General features: G+C 41.0%; 1 protein-coding gene across 7 annotated transcripts in view; it reads left to right on the forward strand.

Annotated features, from left to right (window-relative positions):
* The window catches only part of LOC110510489 (trichohyalin), an 87,392-nt gene that overhangs the window by 40,347 nt on the left and 31,242 nt on the right, over positions 1–15,803 (forward strand). For 4 of the 7 annotated variants that reach the window (XM_036979255.1, XM_036979260.1, XM_036979254.1 and 1 more), the window contains exon 2: positions 11,864–11,890. In XM_036979255.1, the coding sequence (XP_036835150.1) occupies positions 11,869–11,890 (22 nt within the window). In that variant the 5' untranslated portion in view covers positions 11,864–11,868. Of the gene's footprint in view, positions 1–11,525; positions 11,891–15,803 lie in introns of those variants that run through there. The other 3 variants (XM_036979253.1, XM_036979252.1, XM_036979257.1) reach the window with 3 other exon arrangements.

The following is a 15,803-nucleotide window of genomic DNA, read 5'->3' on the forward strand; positions in this document are numbered from 1 at the left end:
TGTTGTAATGCTATGCACTCTATCTAGGTTGTTGTAACACTATGCACTCTATCTAGGTTGTTGTAATGCTATGCACTCTATCTAGGTTGTTGTAATACTATGTACTCTATCTTAGAGGTTGTTTTAATGCTATGCACTCTATCTTAGAGGTTGTTGTAATACTATGTACTCTATCTTAGAGGTTGTTGTAATGCTATGCACTCTATCTAGGTTGTTGTAATGCTATGCACTCTATATTAGAGGTTGTTGTAATGCTATGCACTCTATCTAGGTTGTTGTAATGCTATGCACTCTATCTAGGTTGTTGTAATGCTATGCACTCTATCTAGGTTGTTGTAATGCTATGCACTCTATCTAGGTTGTTGTAATGCTATGCACTCTATCTAGGTTGTTGTAATGCTATGCACTCTATCTAGGTTGTTGTAATGCTATGCACTCTATCTTAGAGGTTGTTGTAATGCTATGCACTCTATCTTAGAGGTTGTTGTAACGCTATGCACTCTATCTTAGAGGTTGTTCTAATGCTATGCACTCTATCTTAGAGGTTGTTGTAATGCTATGCACTCTATCTTAGAGGTTGTTGTAATGCTATGCACTCTATCTAGGTTGTTGTAATGCTATGCACTCTATCTTAGAGGTTGTTGTAATGCTATGCACTCTATCTAGGTTGTTGTAATGCTATGCACTCTATCTTAGAGGTTGTTGTAATGCTATGCACTCTATCTAGGTTGTTGTAATGCTATGCACTCTATCTAGGTTGTTGTAATGCTATGCACTCTATCTAGGTTGTTGTAATGCTATGCACTCTATCTTAGAGGTTGTTGTAATGCTATGCACTCTATCTAGGTTGTTGTAATGCTATGCACTCTATCTTAGAGGTTGTTGTAATGCTATGCACTCTATCATAGAGGTTGTTGTAATGCTATGCACTCTATCTAGGTTGTTGTAATGCTATGCACTCTATCTTAGAGGTTGTTGTAATGCTATGCACTCTATCTAGGTTGTTGTAATGCTATGCACTCTATCTTAGAGGTTGTTGTAATGCTATGCACTCTATCTAGGTTGTTGTAATGCTATGCACTCTATCATAGAGGTTGTTGTAACGCTATGCACTCTATCTTAGAGGTTGTTGTAATGCTATGCACTCTATCTAGGTTGTTGTAATGCTATGCACTCTATCTTAGAGGTTGTTGTAATGCTATGCACTCTATCTAGGTTGTTGTAATGCTATGCACTCTATCTTAGAGGTTGTTGTAATGCTATGCACTCTATCTAGGTTGTTGTAATGCTATGCACTCTATCTAGGTTGTTGTAATGCTATGCACTCTATCTAGGTTGTTGTAATGCTATGCACTCTATCTTAGAGGTTGTTGTAATGCTATGCACTCTATCTAGGTTGTTGTAATGCTATGCACTCTATCATAGAGGTTGTTGTAACGCTATGCACTCTATCTTAGAGGTTGTTGTAATGCTATGCACTCTATCTAGGTTGTTGTAACGCTATGCACTCTATCTTAGAGGTTGTTGTAACGCTATGCACTCTATCTTAGAGGTTGTTGTAATGCTATGCACTCTATCTAGGTTGTTGTAATGCTATGCACTCTATCTTAGAGGTTGTTGTAATGCTATGCACTCTATCTAGGTTGTTGTAATGCTATGCACTCTATCTAGGTTGTTGTAATGCTATGCACTCTATCTAGGTTGTTGTAATGCTATGCACTCTATCTTAGAGGTTGTTGTAATGCTATGCACTCTATCTAGGTTGTTGTAATACTATGTACTCTATCTTAGAGGTTGTTTTAATGCTATGCACTCTATCTAGGTTGTTGTAATACTATGTACTCTATCTTAGAGGTTGTTTTAATGCTATGCACTCTATCTTAGAGGTTGTTGTAATACTATGTACTCTATATTAGAGGTTGTTGTAATGCTATGCACTCTATATTAGAGGTTGTTGTAATGCTATGCACTCTATCTAGGTTGTTGTAATGCTATGCACTCTATCTTAGAGGTTGTTGTAATGCTATGCACTCTATCTAGGTTGTTGTAATACTATGTACTCTATCTTAGAGGTTGTTTTAATGCTATGCACTCTATCTTAGAGGTTGTTGTAATACTATGTACTCTATATTAGAGGTTGTTGTAATGCTATGCACTCTATATTAGAGGTTGTTGTAATGCTATGCACTCTATCTTAGAGGTTGTTGTAATGCTATGCACTCTATCTAGGTTGTTGTAATGCTATGCACTCTATCTTAGAGGTTGTTTTAATGCTATGCACTCTATCTTAGAGGTTGTTGTAATGCTATGCACTCTATCTAGGTTGTTGTAATGCTATGCACTCTATCTTAGAGGTTGTTGTAATGCTATGCACTCTATCTTAGAGGTTGTTGTAATGCTATGCACTCTATCTAGGTTGTTGTAATGCTATGCACTCTATCTTAGAGGTTGTTGTAATGCTATGCACTCTATCATAGAGGTTGTTGTAATGCTATGCACTCTATCTAGGTTGTTGTAATGCTATGCACTCTATCATAGAGGTTGTTGTAATGCTATGCACTCTATCTTAGAGGTTGCTGTAATGCTATGCACTCTATCTAGGTTGTTGTAATGCTATGCACTCTATCTAGGTTGTTGTAATGCTATGCACTCTATCTAGGTTGTTGTAATGCTATGCACTCTATCTTAGAGGTTGTTTTAATGCTATGCACTCTATCTTAGAGGTTGTTGTAATACTATGTACTCTATCTTAGAGGTTGTTGTAATGCTATGCACTCTATCTAGGTTGTTGTAACGCTATGCACTCTATCATAGAGGTTGTTGTAATGCTATGCACTCTATCTAGGTTGTTGTAATGCTATGCACTCTATCATAGAGGTTGTTGTAACGCTATGCACTCTATCTTAGAGGTTGTTGTAATGCTATGCACTCTATATTAGAGGTTGTTGTAATACTATGTACTCTATCTTAGAGGTTGTTTTAATGCTATGCACTCTATCTTAGAGGTTGTTGTAATGCTATGCACTCTATCTTAGAGGTTGTTGTAATGCTATGCACTCTATATTAGAGGTTGTTGTAATGCTATGCACTCTATCTTAGAGGTTGTTGTAATGCTATGCACTCTATCTTAGAGGTTGTTGTAATGCTATGCACTCTATCATAGAGGTTGTTGTAACACTATGCACTCTATCTTAGAGGTTGTTGTAATGCTATGCACTCTATCTTAGAGGTTGTTGTAATGCTATGCACTCTATCTTAGAGGTTGTTGTAATGCTATGCACTCTATCTAGGTTGTTGTAATGCTATGCACTCTATCTTAGAGGTTGTTGTAACACTATGCACTCTATCTTAGAGGTTGTTGTAACACTATGCACTCTATCTTAGAGGTTGTTGTAATGCTATGCACTCTATCATAGAGGTTGTAGTAACACTATGCACTCTATCTAGGTTGTTGTAATGCTATGCACTCTATCTAGGTTGTTGTAATGCTATGCACTCTATCTTAGAGGTTGTTGTAATGCTATGCACTCTATCTTAGAGGTTGTTGTAATGCTATGCACTCTATCTTAGAGGTTGTTGTAATGCTATGCACTCTATCTTAGAGGTTGTTGTAATGCTATGCACTCAATCTTAGAGGTTGTTGTAATGCTATGCACTCTATCATAGAGGTTGTTGTAATGCTATGCACTCTATCTAGGTTGTTGTAACACTATGCACTCTATCTTAGAGGTTGTTGTAATGCTATGCACTCTATCATAGAGGTTGTTGTAATGCTATGCACTCAATCTTAGAGGTTGTTGTAATGCTATGCACTCTATCATAGAGGTTGTTGTAATGCTATGCACTCTATCTAGGTTGTTGTAACACTATGCACTCTATCTTAGAGGTTGTTGTAATGCTATGCACTCAATCTTAGAGGTTGTTGTAATGCTATGCACTCTATCTTAGAGGTTGTTGTAATGCTATGCACTCTATCTAGGTTGTTGTAACACTATGCACTCTATCTAGGTTGTTGTAATGCTATGCACTCTATCTAGGTTGTTGTAACACTATGCACTCTATCTAGGTTGTTGTAATGCTATGCACTCTATCTAGGTTGTTGTAATGCTATGCACTCTATCTAGGTTGTTGTAATGCTATGCACTCTATCTAGGTTGTTGTAATGCTATGCACTCTATCTTAGAGGTTGTTGTAATGCTATGCACTCTATCTAGGTTGTTGTAATGCTATGCACTCTATCTTAGAGGTTGTTGTAACGCTATGCACTCTATCTAGGTTGTTGTAATGCTATGCACTCTATCTAGGTTGTTGTAATGCTATGCACTCTATCTTAGAGGTTGTTGTAATGCTATGCACTCTATCTTAGAGGTTGTTGTAATGCTATGCACTCTATCTAGGTTGTTGTAATGCTATGCACTCTATCTAGGTTGTTGTAATGCTATGCACTCTATCTAGGTTGTTGTAATGCTATGCACTCTATCATAGAGGTTGTTGTAATGCTATGCACTCTATCTAGGTTGTTGTAATGCTATGCACTCTATCTAGGTTGTTGTAATGCTATGCACTCTATCTAGGTTGTTGTAATGCTATGCACTCTATCTAGGTTGTTGTAATGCTATGCACTCTATCTTAGAGGTTGTTGTAATGCTATGCACTCTATCTAGGTTGTTGTAATGCTATGCACTCTATCTAGGTTGTTGTAATGCTATGCACTCTATCTAGGTTGTTGTAATGCTATGCACTCTATCTTAGAGGTTGTTGTAATGCTATGCACTCTATCTTAGAGGTTGTTGTAATGCTATGCACTCTATCTAGGTTGTTGTAATGCTATGCACTCTATCTAGGTTGTTGTAATGCTATGCACTCTATCTAGGTTGTTGTAATGCTATGCACTCTATCATAGAGGTTGTTGTAATGCTATGCACTCTATCTAGGTTGTTGTAATGCTATGCACTCTATCTAGGTTGTTGTAATGCTATGCACTCTATCTAGGTTGTTGTAATGCTATGCACTCTATCTAGGTTGTTGTAATGCTATGCACTCTATCTTAGAGGTTGTTGTAATGCTATGCACTCTATCTAGGTTGTTGTAATGCTATGCACTCTATCTAGGTTGTTGTAATGCTATGCACTCTATCTAGGTTGTTGTAACACTATGCACTCTATCTAGGTTGTTGTAATGCTATGCACTCTATCTTAGAGGTTGTTGTAATGCTATGCACTCTATCATAGAGGTTGTTGTAACGCTATGCACTCTATCTTAGAGGTTGTTGTAATGCTTTGCACTCTATCATAGAGGTTGTTGTAATGCTATGCACTCTATCATAGAGGTTGTTGTAATGCTATGCACTCTATCTAGGTTGTTGTAATGCTATGCACTCTATCTTAGAGGTTGTTGTAATGCTATGCACTCTATCTAGGTTGTTGTAATGCTATGCACTCTATATTAGAGGTTGTTGTAACGCTATGCACTCTATCTAGGTTGTTGTAATGCTATGCACTCTATATTAGAGGTTGTTGTAATGCTATGCACTCTATCTTAGAGGTTGTTGTAATGCTATGCACTCTATCATAGAGGTTGTTGTAATGCTATGCACTCTATCTTAGAGGTTGTTGTAATGCTATGCACTCTATCTTAGAGGTTGTTGTAATGCTATGCACTCTATCATAGAGGTTGTTGTAATGCTATGCACTCTATCATAGAGGTTGTTGTAATGCTATGCACTCTATCTAGGTTGTTGTAACGCTATGCACTCTATCATAGAGGTTGTTGTAATGCTATGCACTCTATCTAGGTTGTTGTAATGCTATGCACTCTATCATAGAGGTTGTTGTAATGCTATGCACTCTATCTAGGTTGTTGTAATGCTATGCACTCTATCATAGAGGTTGTTGTAATGCTATGCACTCTATCATAGAGGTTGTTGTAATGCTATGCACTCTATCTAGGTTGTTGTAACGCTATGCACTCTATATTAGAGGTTGTTGTAATGCTATGCACTCTATCTTAGAGGTTGTTGTAATGCTATGCACTCTATCTTAGAGGTTGTTGTAATGCTATGCACTCTATCTAGGTTGTTGTAATGCTATGCACTCTATCTTAGAGGTTGTTGTAATGCTATGCACTCTATCTTAGAGGTTGTTGTAATGCTATGCACTCTATATTAGAGGTTGTTGTAACGCTATGCACTCTATCATAGAGGTTGTTGTAATGCTATGCACTCTATCTAGGTTGTTGTAATGCTATGCACTCTATATTAGAGGTTGTTGTAATGCTATGCACTCTATCTTAGAGGTTGTTGTAATGCTATGCACTCAATCTTAGAGGTTGTTGTAATGCTATGCACTCTATCTTAGAGGTTGTTGTAACGCTATGCACTCTATCTAGGTTGTTGTAATGCTATGCACTCTATCTTAGAGGTTGTTGTAATGCTATGCACTCTATCTTAGAGGTTGTTGTAATGCTATGCACTCTATCTTAGAGGTTGTTGTAACGCTATGCACTCTATCTAGGTTGTTGTAATGCTATGCACTCTATCTTAGAGGTTGTTGTAATGCTATGCACTCTATCTTAGAGGTTGTTGTAATGCTATGCACTCTATCTTAGAGGTTGTTGTAATGCTATGCACTCTATCTTAGAGGTTGTTGTAATGCTATGCACTCTATCTTAGAGGTTGTTGTAATGCTATGCACTCTATCTAGGTTGTTGTAATGCTATGCACTCTATCTAGGTTGTTGTAATGCTATGCACTCTATCTAGGTTGTTGTAATGCTATGCACTCTATCTAGGTTGTTGTAATGCTATGCACTCTATCTTAGAGGTTGTTGTAATGCTATGCACTCTATCTTAGAGGTTGTTGTAATGCTATGCACTCTATCTTAGAGGTTGTTGTAATGCTATGCACTCTATCTTAGAGGTTGTTGTAATGCTATGCACTCTATCTTAGAGGTTGTTGTAATGCTATGCACTCTATCTTAGAGGTTGTTGTAATGCTATGCACTCTATCTAGGTTGTTGTAATGCTATGCACTCTATCTAGGTTGTTGTAATGCTATGCACTCTATCTAGGTTGTTGTAACGCTATGCACTCTATCATAGAGGTTGTTGTAATGCTATGCACTCTATCTAGGTTGTTGTAATGCTATGCACTCTATCTAGGTTGTTGTAATGCTATGCACTCTATCATAGAGGTTGTTGTAACGCTATGCACTCTATCATAGACGTTGCTGTAACGCTATGTAAGACCTACAGAACATGGAAGAGCTTAATCTTCCCTCCAACATAAAGTTGATCATGTCAAAACTTCCCCACAAACTAATGTAAAACTGGAGGTCTACAGAATGTGATATGTTAGAGAGAAGACACCTGAGAGCCCAGTTCAGTGACTTTGTGACGTTCATGGAAAAACAGGCCAAAATATTGCAGGATCCGTTGTATGGAGATATTCAATATCCCCTAAAAAACCTTTAAAAGAACAAACATTCAAAGTAAAGAGACCAGACACCTGCCCTTCTGATGCTCCCAGTAGTAAAGAGACCAGACACCTGCCCTTCTGATGCTCCCCGTAGTAAAGATACCAGACACCTGCCCTTCTGATGCTCCCCGTAGTAAAGATACCAGACACCTGCCCTTCTGATGCTCCCAGTAGTAAAGAGACCAGACACCTGCTCTTCTGATGCTCCCAGTAGTAAAGAGACCAGACACCTGCCCTTCTGATGAGCCCAGTAGTAAAGAGACCAGACACCTGCCCTTCTGATGCTCCCAGTAGTAAAGAGACCAGACACCTGCCCTTCTGATGCTATCAGTAAAGCGGGAGGAGACTGTCAGCAGTGCTCTTGTTTCTCTGGAAGCTGGTGAAGATACCGAGGTCGGTACAGATGGTGCACTTGCAATTGCGCCAGTTCAAGTAAAGCTGGAAAATGGAAGCAAGTCTGTGTTAACCAATGCATTTGTTGATTCTGGTAGTTTAGCAACATTTTGTACTGAGAGACTCATGATGCAGCTGAAAGCTAAAGGCAGTGAGACTGATATTCTGCAACACAATGAGGCATTAGAGTCCTACCAAGAGCTTTGAGATATCTGGGTTAGAGATTGGCAAAGTGGAAGGAGACATTTCTTGCTCTATCAAAGCAAATTCTACGAGCTCTGCAAGCTAAAGTGCGGATGGGACGAAGTCATCCCAAAGAACACTCTATTTCATGGAAGAAATGGCTCTGAGCTGGACCAGCTGTCCAGTTTCCAGATTGACAGGTGTATGATGCCTGAGAACTTTGGTCAAGTCAAGACGGCAAAGCTGCATCACTTCGGTGACGCAAGAGAACAAGGTTATGGCACGGCAAGTTACCTTGGGTTCACAAACAGTATGGAAAAGGTCCACATCCCATTCATACTGGGGAGATCAAGAGTGACTCCACTCAAGCAGATGATCCCCAGAATGGAACTTGATGCAGCAACATTGTAGATGCCAGTGGACAGGATGTTAAGGTTGGAGCTCCAGACTGAACTTGAGGAGTCAACTTTCTGGACAGACAACCAGTCTGTGCTAAAATACATCCGCAATGATACCAAGAGATTCCATACCTTTGTGGCTAATAGGGTTGCTATGATCCGTGACCTGTCGAAAGCAACACAGTGGAGATATTTGAACTCCCAACACAACCCAGCCGACGATGTCTCGAGGGTTACATGCTGAAACATTCCTGAACTCAAAGAGATGACTCAAAGGACCAGAATTCCTGAAGAAACTAGAAACACAATGGCAGAAAGTCCCCGAGGAGCTTGGCTCCATCCCTCTGGATGATCTGGTTGAGAAAGGACATCTTATTCCACATCCATGAGCAGGTTCGCCACTCTGGGAGAGGTCACATGCTTTCCATACTTCACCAGCAATATTGGATACCCTGTGCCAAACTCTTAGCAAGGAAGATCCTTAAGAGCTGTGTCTTCTGCAGGCGATGTAAGCTAGAGCTGGAGAACAGAAGATGGCCGACCTTCCACAAGATCAGGTGTCACCTGATTTGCTGCCATTCACCCATGTGGGCATAGATTACTTCAGCCCCATAGAGGTGAAGTGAGGCCACGTTCATGTGAAATGATATGGTGGGATCTTTACTTGCCTTGTGAGTTGAACTGTCCATCTAGAAGTTGCTAGTTATCTGGATACTGATTCCTGCATCAATGCCCTGCGCAGGTTCATCTGTCGAAGGGGCTCAGTAATAAGTGTCAGAACAGACATTGGCACCAACTTTGTTGGAACACACAGAGAGCTAGGAGAAGCTCTGAAAGAGCTGGAACACAACAAGATTCAAATGAATTACTGAAGGATGGAGTAACATGGCCATTCAACCCTCGCTCTGGAGCCCACCATGGGGGGTTATAGGAGAGGTTGATCCCTCTGGAGCCCACCATGTGGGGTTATGGGAGAGGTTGATCCCTCTGGAGCCCACCATGGGGGTTTATGGGAGAGGTTGATCTGTCTGGAGGCCACCATGGGGGGTTATGGGAGAGGTTGATCTGTCTGGAGCCCACCATGGGGGTTTATGGGAGAGGTTGATCCATCTGGAGCCCACCATGGGGGGTTATGGGAGAGGATGAGCAGACTGGTGGAAAAAGATCCTCTATTCAGTCCCTAAAGAGCAAGTACTGGATGATGAGGCTTTGCAGAAGTTGAGGTGATCATGAACAACAGACCAATCACAACTGTAACAAATGACCATAATGATCTAGAACCCCTACCTGCTACCATCAGCTTAATCTGAAAAGTTTGCGCTGTTCTTTGAAGTACAGTGCACAGCGTTGTATGAGATTTTCAGTTTCTTGGCATTTTCTCACATGGAAAAGCCTTCATTTCTCAGAACAAGAATAGACTGACTTTTTCTCTGCATGCTTCTTTATTACTCTTATATCTAACAAAAAAAATGAATCTCCAATAAACTTAAAGAAGAAGAAGAAGAAGAACACATAAAATGACCTGTTTGTTTGTCTGGTCAAAAGACTCTACCACTCCCGTGTCTGATTGGAGAATATGTTTTTTGTGAGATATAAGAAGAATAAACCTTTTTTGTTGCACCATATCCCTGGATCTCATTGAATGTTTTGGCCGTTTGGGAACTTGGAATGTGGACTGTATGCGTCCGAAACAACCCCACTTCAGGCTTGGGAAGTGGTTCTGGTCAAGAGGAAGGAAGCCCCTACAATCATCATAAATATGGAAGAACTGTTCAGATTGTTTTGGCTGGGAAGCATGCAGACGCCTTAATTCAGCCTCCCATACTTACAGTCTTTACCCCCAGCCCTGTCCCCTACACACCCTAACCCAAACTCAGTCTTTACCCCCAGCCCTGTCCCCTACACACCCTAACCCAAACTCAGCCTTTACCCCCAGCCCTGTCCCCTGTCCCCTACACACCCTAACCCAAACTCAGTCTTTACCCCCAGCCCTGTCCCCTACACACCCTAACCCAAACTCAGTCTTTACCCCCAGCCCTGTCCCCTACACACCCTAACCCAAACTCAGTCTTTACCCCCAGCCCTGTCCCCCTGCACACCCTAACCCAAACTCAGTCTTTACCCCCAGCCCTGTCCCCTGTCCCCTACACACCTTAACCCAAACTCAGCCTATACCCCCAGCCCTGTCCCCTACACACCCTAACCCAAACTCAGCCTTTACCCCCAGCCTCCTATATGGTATGTCTGACGTTCTGACGTAAGTTCACTGCAGTTCCCAACATTGACCAGCAGGTGGTAATGATACTCTCTTCTCAGACAGTAAATGACCACCAGTCAGCTACATTTATTTTGTTAGGAGGGGATGGAAAAGCATTGAGACTGTTTGTCATGGAAGCAATTTCACTCATTTACTCATGTGAATGTGTCCAAAGAGATAAGAGAAGCTAATATTGATAGACACTGTTAAATCTTTACAGCTCAGGATAATATGACTATAATTAAAGATCATCACTACCATCTGCTGGCTGGATCGGTCTTCTGATTTTAATTGAAACAGTTTTTAGAACTTTAGAGATGATGAACTAAAATATGATAGAAGATATAACAGCATAAATTAGAGACAAGGTCACAAACCCTCTAATGTTGGTCACTAGTTAACAAGGTCACAAAACCTCTAATGTTGGTCACTAGTTAACAAGGTCACAAACCCTCTAATGTTGGTCTCTAGTTAACAAGGTCACAAACCCTATAATGTTGGTCACTAGTTAACAAGGTCACAAACCCTGAACCATTTATACATTTTACCAGACTCTCTGTAGTGAGTCTATTCCTTTTCAAACTTTTTTAGTAATTGAAACCACAACTCTGGCATTGCAAGCACTATGCTCTACCAACTGAGCTACATTATTCCATTCTGATTTTAACCCTAAACCACACTGCTAACCTTATGCCTAACATTAAACTAAGATCAGAAATGTACATTTCTGTTTTCATGACATGTTACGAAGGCCTGTAGACAATTTGGACTTTGTGACTGGGTTTTCTATTAACCAGAGAGGCTGGGGGGGGGGAGTTTACTCCAAATACCTGAGCAAAGGGGAAAGTTGTGTCTCAGTATAGGACTGAGGTGTAGATTGTTCTGTAAAAACGTGTAGATATGCACATATAGTCACTATTAGAGTTGTTATGAATTTAAATCAACTATTTTGAATGTGAAGTCGAGGACGTGAAGACCAGTAAAGGTAAGAGGAGATCTCAGTATATTTCACTTTCCAAACTAGACACAACAGTCCTGTTTTAAAACAATGAGGACTGGAGAAAGAGGAAGTGATGTTTGTATCTGTGTGATTGAGCAAAAGAGAGAATTTGATGAAAGGTAATGATGTAAATATGAATGTTTTCTCTTTTTATTGCAGTTAAAATGGCAGAGTCCAGAGTTCATAGTAAGTCACCATGCTATAATTAATGATTAACTTTTCTTTCATGTATCTGGGAGAACAGAACTAAACCAACTATTGAAAATGAAACGTGTTTGTGGTTTTATTTGTCTTTATGTGTAAATGTGTGTCTGGATGAAATGTGTTTGTAACATGAGGGGCGACAGGTAGACTAGTGGTTAGAGTGTTGAGCAGGTAACCGAAAGGTTGCTAGATTGAATCCCCGAGCTGACAAGGTAAACATCTGTTGTTCTGCCCCTGAACAAGGCAGTTATAACCCACTGTTCCTAGGCAGCAGGAACAAGGCAGTTATAACCCACTGTTCCTAGGCAGCAGGAACAAGGCAGTTATAACCCACTGTTCCTAGGCAGCAGGAACAAGGCAGTTATAACCCACTGTTCCTAGGCAGCAGGAACAAGGCAGTTATAACCCACTGTTCCTAGGCAGCAGGAACAAGGCAGTTATAACCCACTGTTCCTAGGCAGCAGGAACAAGGCAGTTATAACCCACTGTTCCTAGGCAGCAGGAACAAGGCAGTTATAACCCACTGTTCCTAGACAGCAGGGTTGGCTGTCATTCTAAAGTGCCTTGCTCAAGGGCATATCAACAAACATTTTCCTTGTTGCCTCAGGGATTCAAACCAGCGACGTTTTTTGTATTTATTTTATTTCACCTTTATTTAACCAGGTAGGCTAGTTGAGAACACCTTTATTTAACCAGGTAGGCTAGTTGAGAACACCTTTATTTAACCAGGTAGGCTAGTTGAGAACACCTTTATTTAACCAGGTAGGCTAGTTGAGAACACCTTTATTTAACCAGGTAGGCTAGTTGAGAACACCTTTATTTAACCAGGTAGGCTAGTTGAGAACACCTTTATTTAACCAGGTAGGCTAGTTGAGAACACCTTTATTTAACCAGGTAGGCTAGTTGAGAACACCTTTATTTAACCAGGTAGGCCAGTTGAGAACAAGATATACATTTTGTGCAAAAGGCATGAGGAGGTAGGTGAATAATATACAAATAATACAATTTAGCAGATTAACACTGGAGTGATAAATGATCAGATGGTCATGGACAGGTAGAGATATTGGTGTGCAAAAGAGCAGAAAAGTAAATAAATAGAAACAGTATGGGGATGAGGTAGGTAAAATTGGGTGGGCTATTTACCGATGGACTATGTACAGCTGCAGCGATCGGTTAGCTGCTCAGATAGCAGATGTTTGAAGTTGGTGAGGGAGATAAAAGTCTCAACTAGCTGAGTTTGTGTCTGTGAGAAACAGCTCTACTGCTCCACAGTGACCTCTCCCTCCAAACATCTCTTTATTATAGAACCCATTTAATCCAGTCTGACACAATATGGAAGAAAATCAACCTTTTGTACTTTACTGGCTCTAGAGAAGTTAAAGTTGTACATATAAACAAATAAGTTGTTCTCCTGAGTGGAGCAGCGATCTATGGTGCTGTGTCTCAGTGTGAGAGGTGTCTCTACAGTCTCTGGTTCAATTCCAGGCTGTATTACAACCGCCCATGATTGGGTGCCCCGTAGGTCAGAGCACAATTGGTCCAGCGTCGTCTGGGGTAGGCTGTCATTGTAAATAAGAATTTGTTCTGAACTGACTTGCCTCGTTACATAAATAAAATGTGTATCCAGAGCAATTAGGATTAAGTGCCTTGCTCAAGGGCATATCAACACATGTTTTCCTAGTTTCCTCAGGGATTCAACCCAGCGACGTTTCGGTTACTGGTCCAATGCTCTTAAGTGCTCAGCTACCTGACAAACATGTCTGACTAATGGAGAAATACAGAGCCTCTAATTTATTCTATATATTTAGTCATAACAGATCCTTTTCTTCAGTAGATTTAAGTTGAGTTCGGTTCAGAATTTACTTCTAAATGATGTTCCAGATGATTTACCATCATCCATTAACCTTCACTGAGGTTTAAATCAGAGATTTTTACTGTAAAACATAATATGTTGTTATTTCAGGGGGAATTGGCCATGTATAGACCCATAAAGTGAATTAGTATAATAAATGAGGCTTGGACACTGGGGTAGACCTGGTTAGTATGAATGTTGAGGCTTGGACACTGGGGTAGACCTGGTTAGTATGAATGTTGAGTCTTGGACACTGGGGTAGACCTGGTTAGTATGAATGTTGAGGCTTGTACACTGGGGTAGACCTGGTTAGTATGAATGTTGAGGCTTGGACACTGGGGTAGACCTGGTTTGTATGAATGTTGATGCTTGGACACTGGGGTAGACCTGGTTAGTATGAATGTTGAGTCTTGGACACTGGGGTAGACCTGGTTAGTATGAATGTTGAGGCTTGGACACTGGGGTAGACCTGGTTAGTATGAATGTTGAGGCTTGGACACTGGGGTAGACCTGGTTAGTATGAATGCTGAGGCTTGGACACTGGGGTAGACCTGGTTAGTATGAATGCTGAGTCTTGGACACTTGGGTAGACCTGGTTAGTATGAATGTTGAGGCTTGGACACTGGGGTAGACCTGGTTAGTATGAATGTTGATGCTTGGACACTGGGGTAGACCTGGTTAGTATGAATGTTGAGTCTTGGACACTGGGGTAGACCTGGTTAGTATGAATGTTGAGGCTTGGACACTGGGGTAGACCTTGTTAGTATGAATGTTGATGCTTGGACACTGGGGTAGACCTGGTTAGTATGAATGCTGAGTCTTGGACACTTGGGTAGACCTGGTTAGTATGAATGTTGAGGCTTGGACACTGGGGTAGACCTGGTTAGTATGAATGTTGAGGCTTGGACACTGGGGTAGACCTGGTTAGTATGAATGTTGAGGCTTGGACACTGGGGTAGACCTGGTTAGTATGAATGTTAGGGCTTGGACTTTGGGGTAGACCTGGTTAGTATGAATGTTGAGGTTGGACACTGGGGTAGACCTGGTTAGTATGAATGTTGAGGCTTGGACACTGGGGTAGACCTGGTTAGTATGAATGTTGAGGCTTAGACACTGGGGTAGAATCCATATAAAACTTAAGAAATTTTAGGTACTCACACAGAACTTTAAGGATCATCCACACAGGATTGGTCAGACGTCCACACAGAACATCAGAACATAAAAACGTTTGCCCACACAGAGTCAAACGTACCCCGCTCACACAGAACGGTCCGACAACTATTACCTAGTGATCCCATAACAAAATACTCACACAGAGTAATGCAGGGCATACCTGGCTAGCACATTTAAAATAATTGGAATTCACCACCTCTGAGGGTCACTTAGACAATCACACAGACGCACAGAATGAGGTCCTTCTTCCAATAGGGCTTCACCAAGTGTCATGTTTCACCTAGAATACACAGTCCCCTGGCCCCTCACCCCACAGACCACACCAATCCACACTGTGATCAATTCAGTGTCATGACAGCTCTTGGTCACTCGCAACCGGACAGTGGCAGAGTATCTTTTGAGTCCACAAACCCTCAGATTACTCTCCCCTGACTCGGCCCTGCTTACGCCGCCAAGGTGCCTTCCTTACAAAGGAATTCACGCTCAGAGTATACGTAACAGGCTTCAAACTTGACTTCAAATCTGTGTGTGGTTCGCTCACCTTTTCCTTTAAAAAAAACTCAGTTCGAGATGTGGTATCCACTCGGCTCACTTCCTCTCAGATCAAAGGTTGGTCCATCTCCTTCGTTCCCAAAGTGTGGTTTCCCTAAGATCCCAAGTTTAGGGGATCCCTCGTGCACGATTTATTTACCTAGATCGTCAGGAACGGCGACCGAGTGAAGATTCATATCCCCTCCTCGTCGCCAAATGTCGTGGAAATTTCCTGTAATTACCAAATCATGAGAGCAAACCACAAGTCAGATTTATCATAAAGTCCATCTTTAATTATATGAGCTCCATCACAACCCTGTGACTCTCAGATCAATTCAG

Source organism: Oncorhynchus mykiss, chromosome 6, assembly GCF_013265735.2.
Source record: "Oncorhynchus mykiss isolate Arlee chromosome 6, USDA_OmykA_1.1, whole genome shotgun sequence".
In the NCBI taxonomy this organism is placed as follows: Eukaryota; Metazoa; Chordata; class Actinopteri; order Salmoniformes; family Salmonidae; genus Oncorhynchus; species Oncorhynchus mykiss.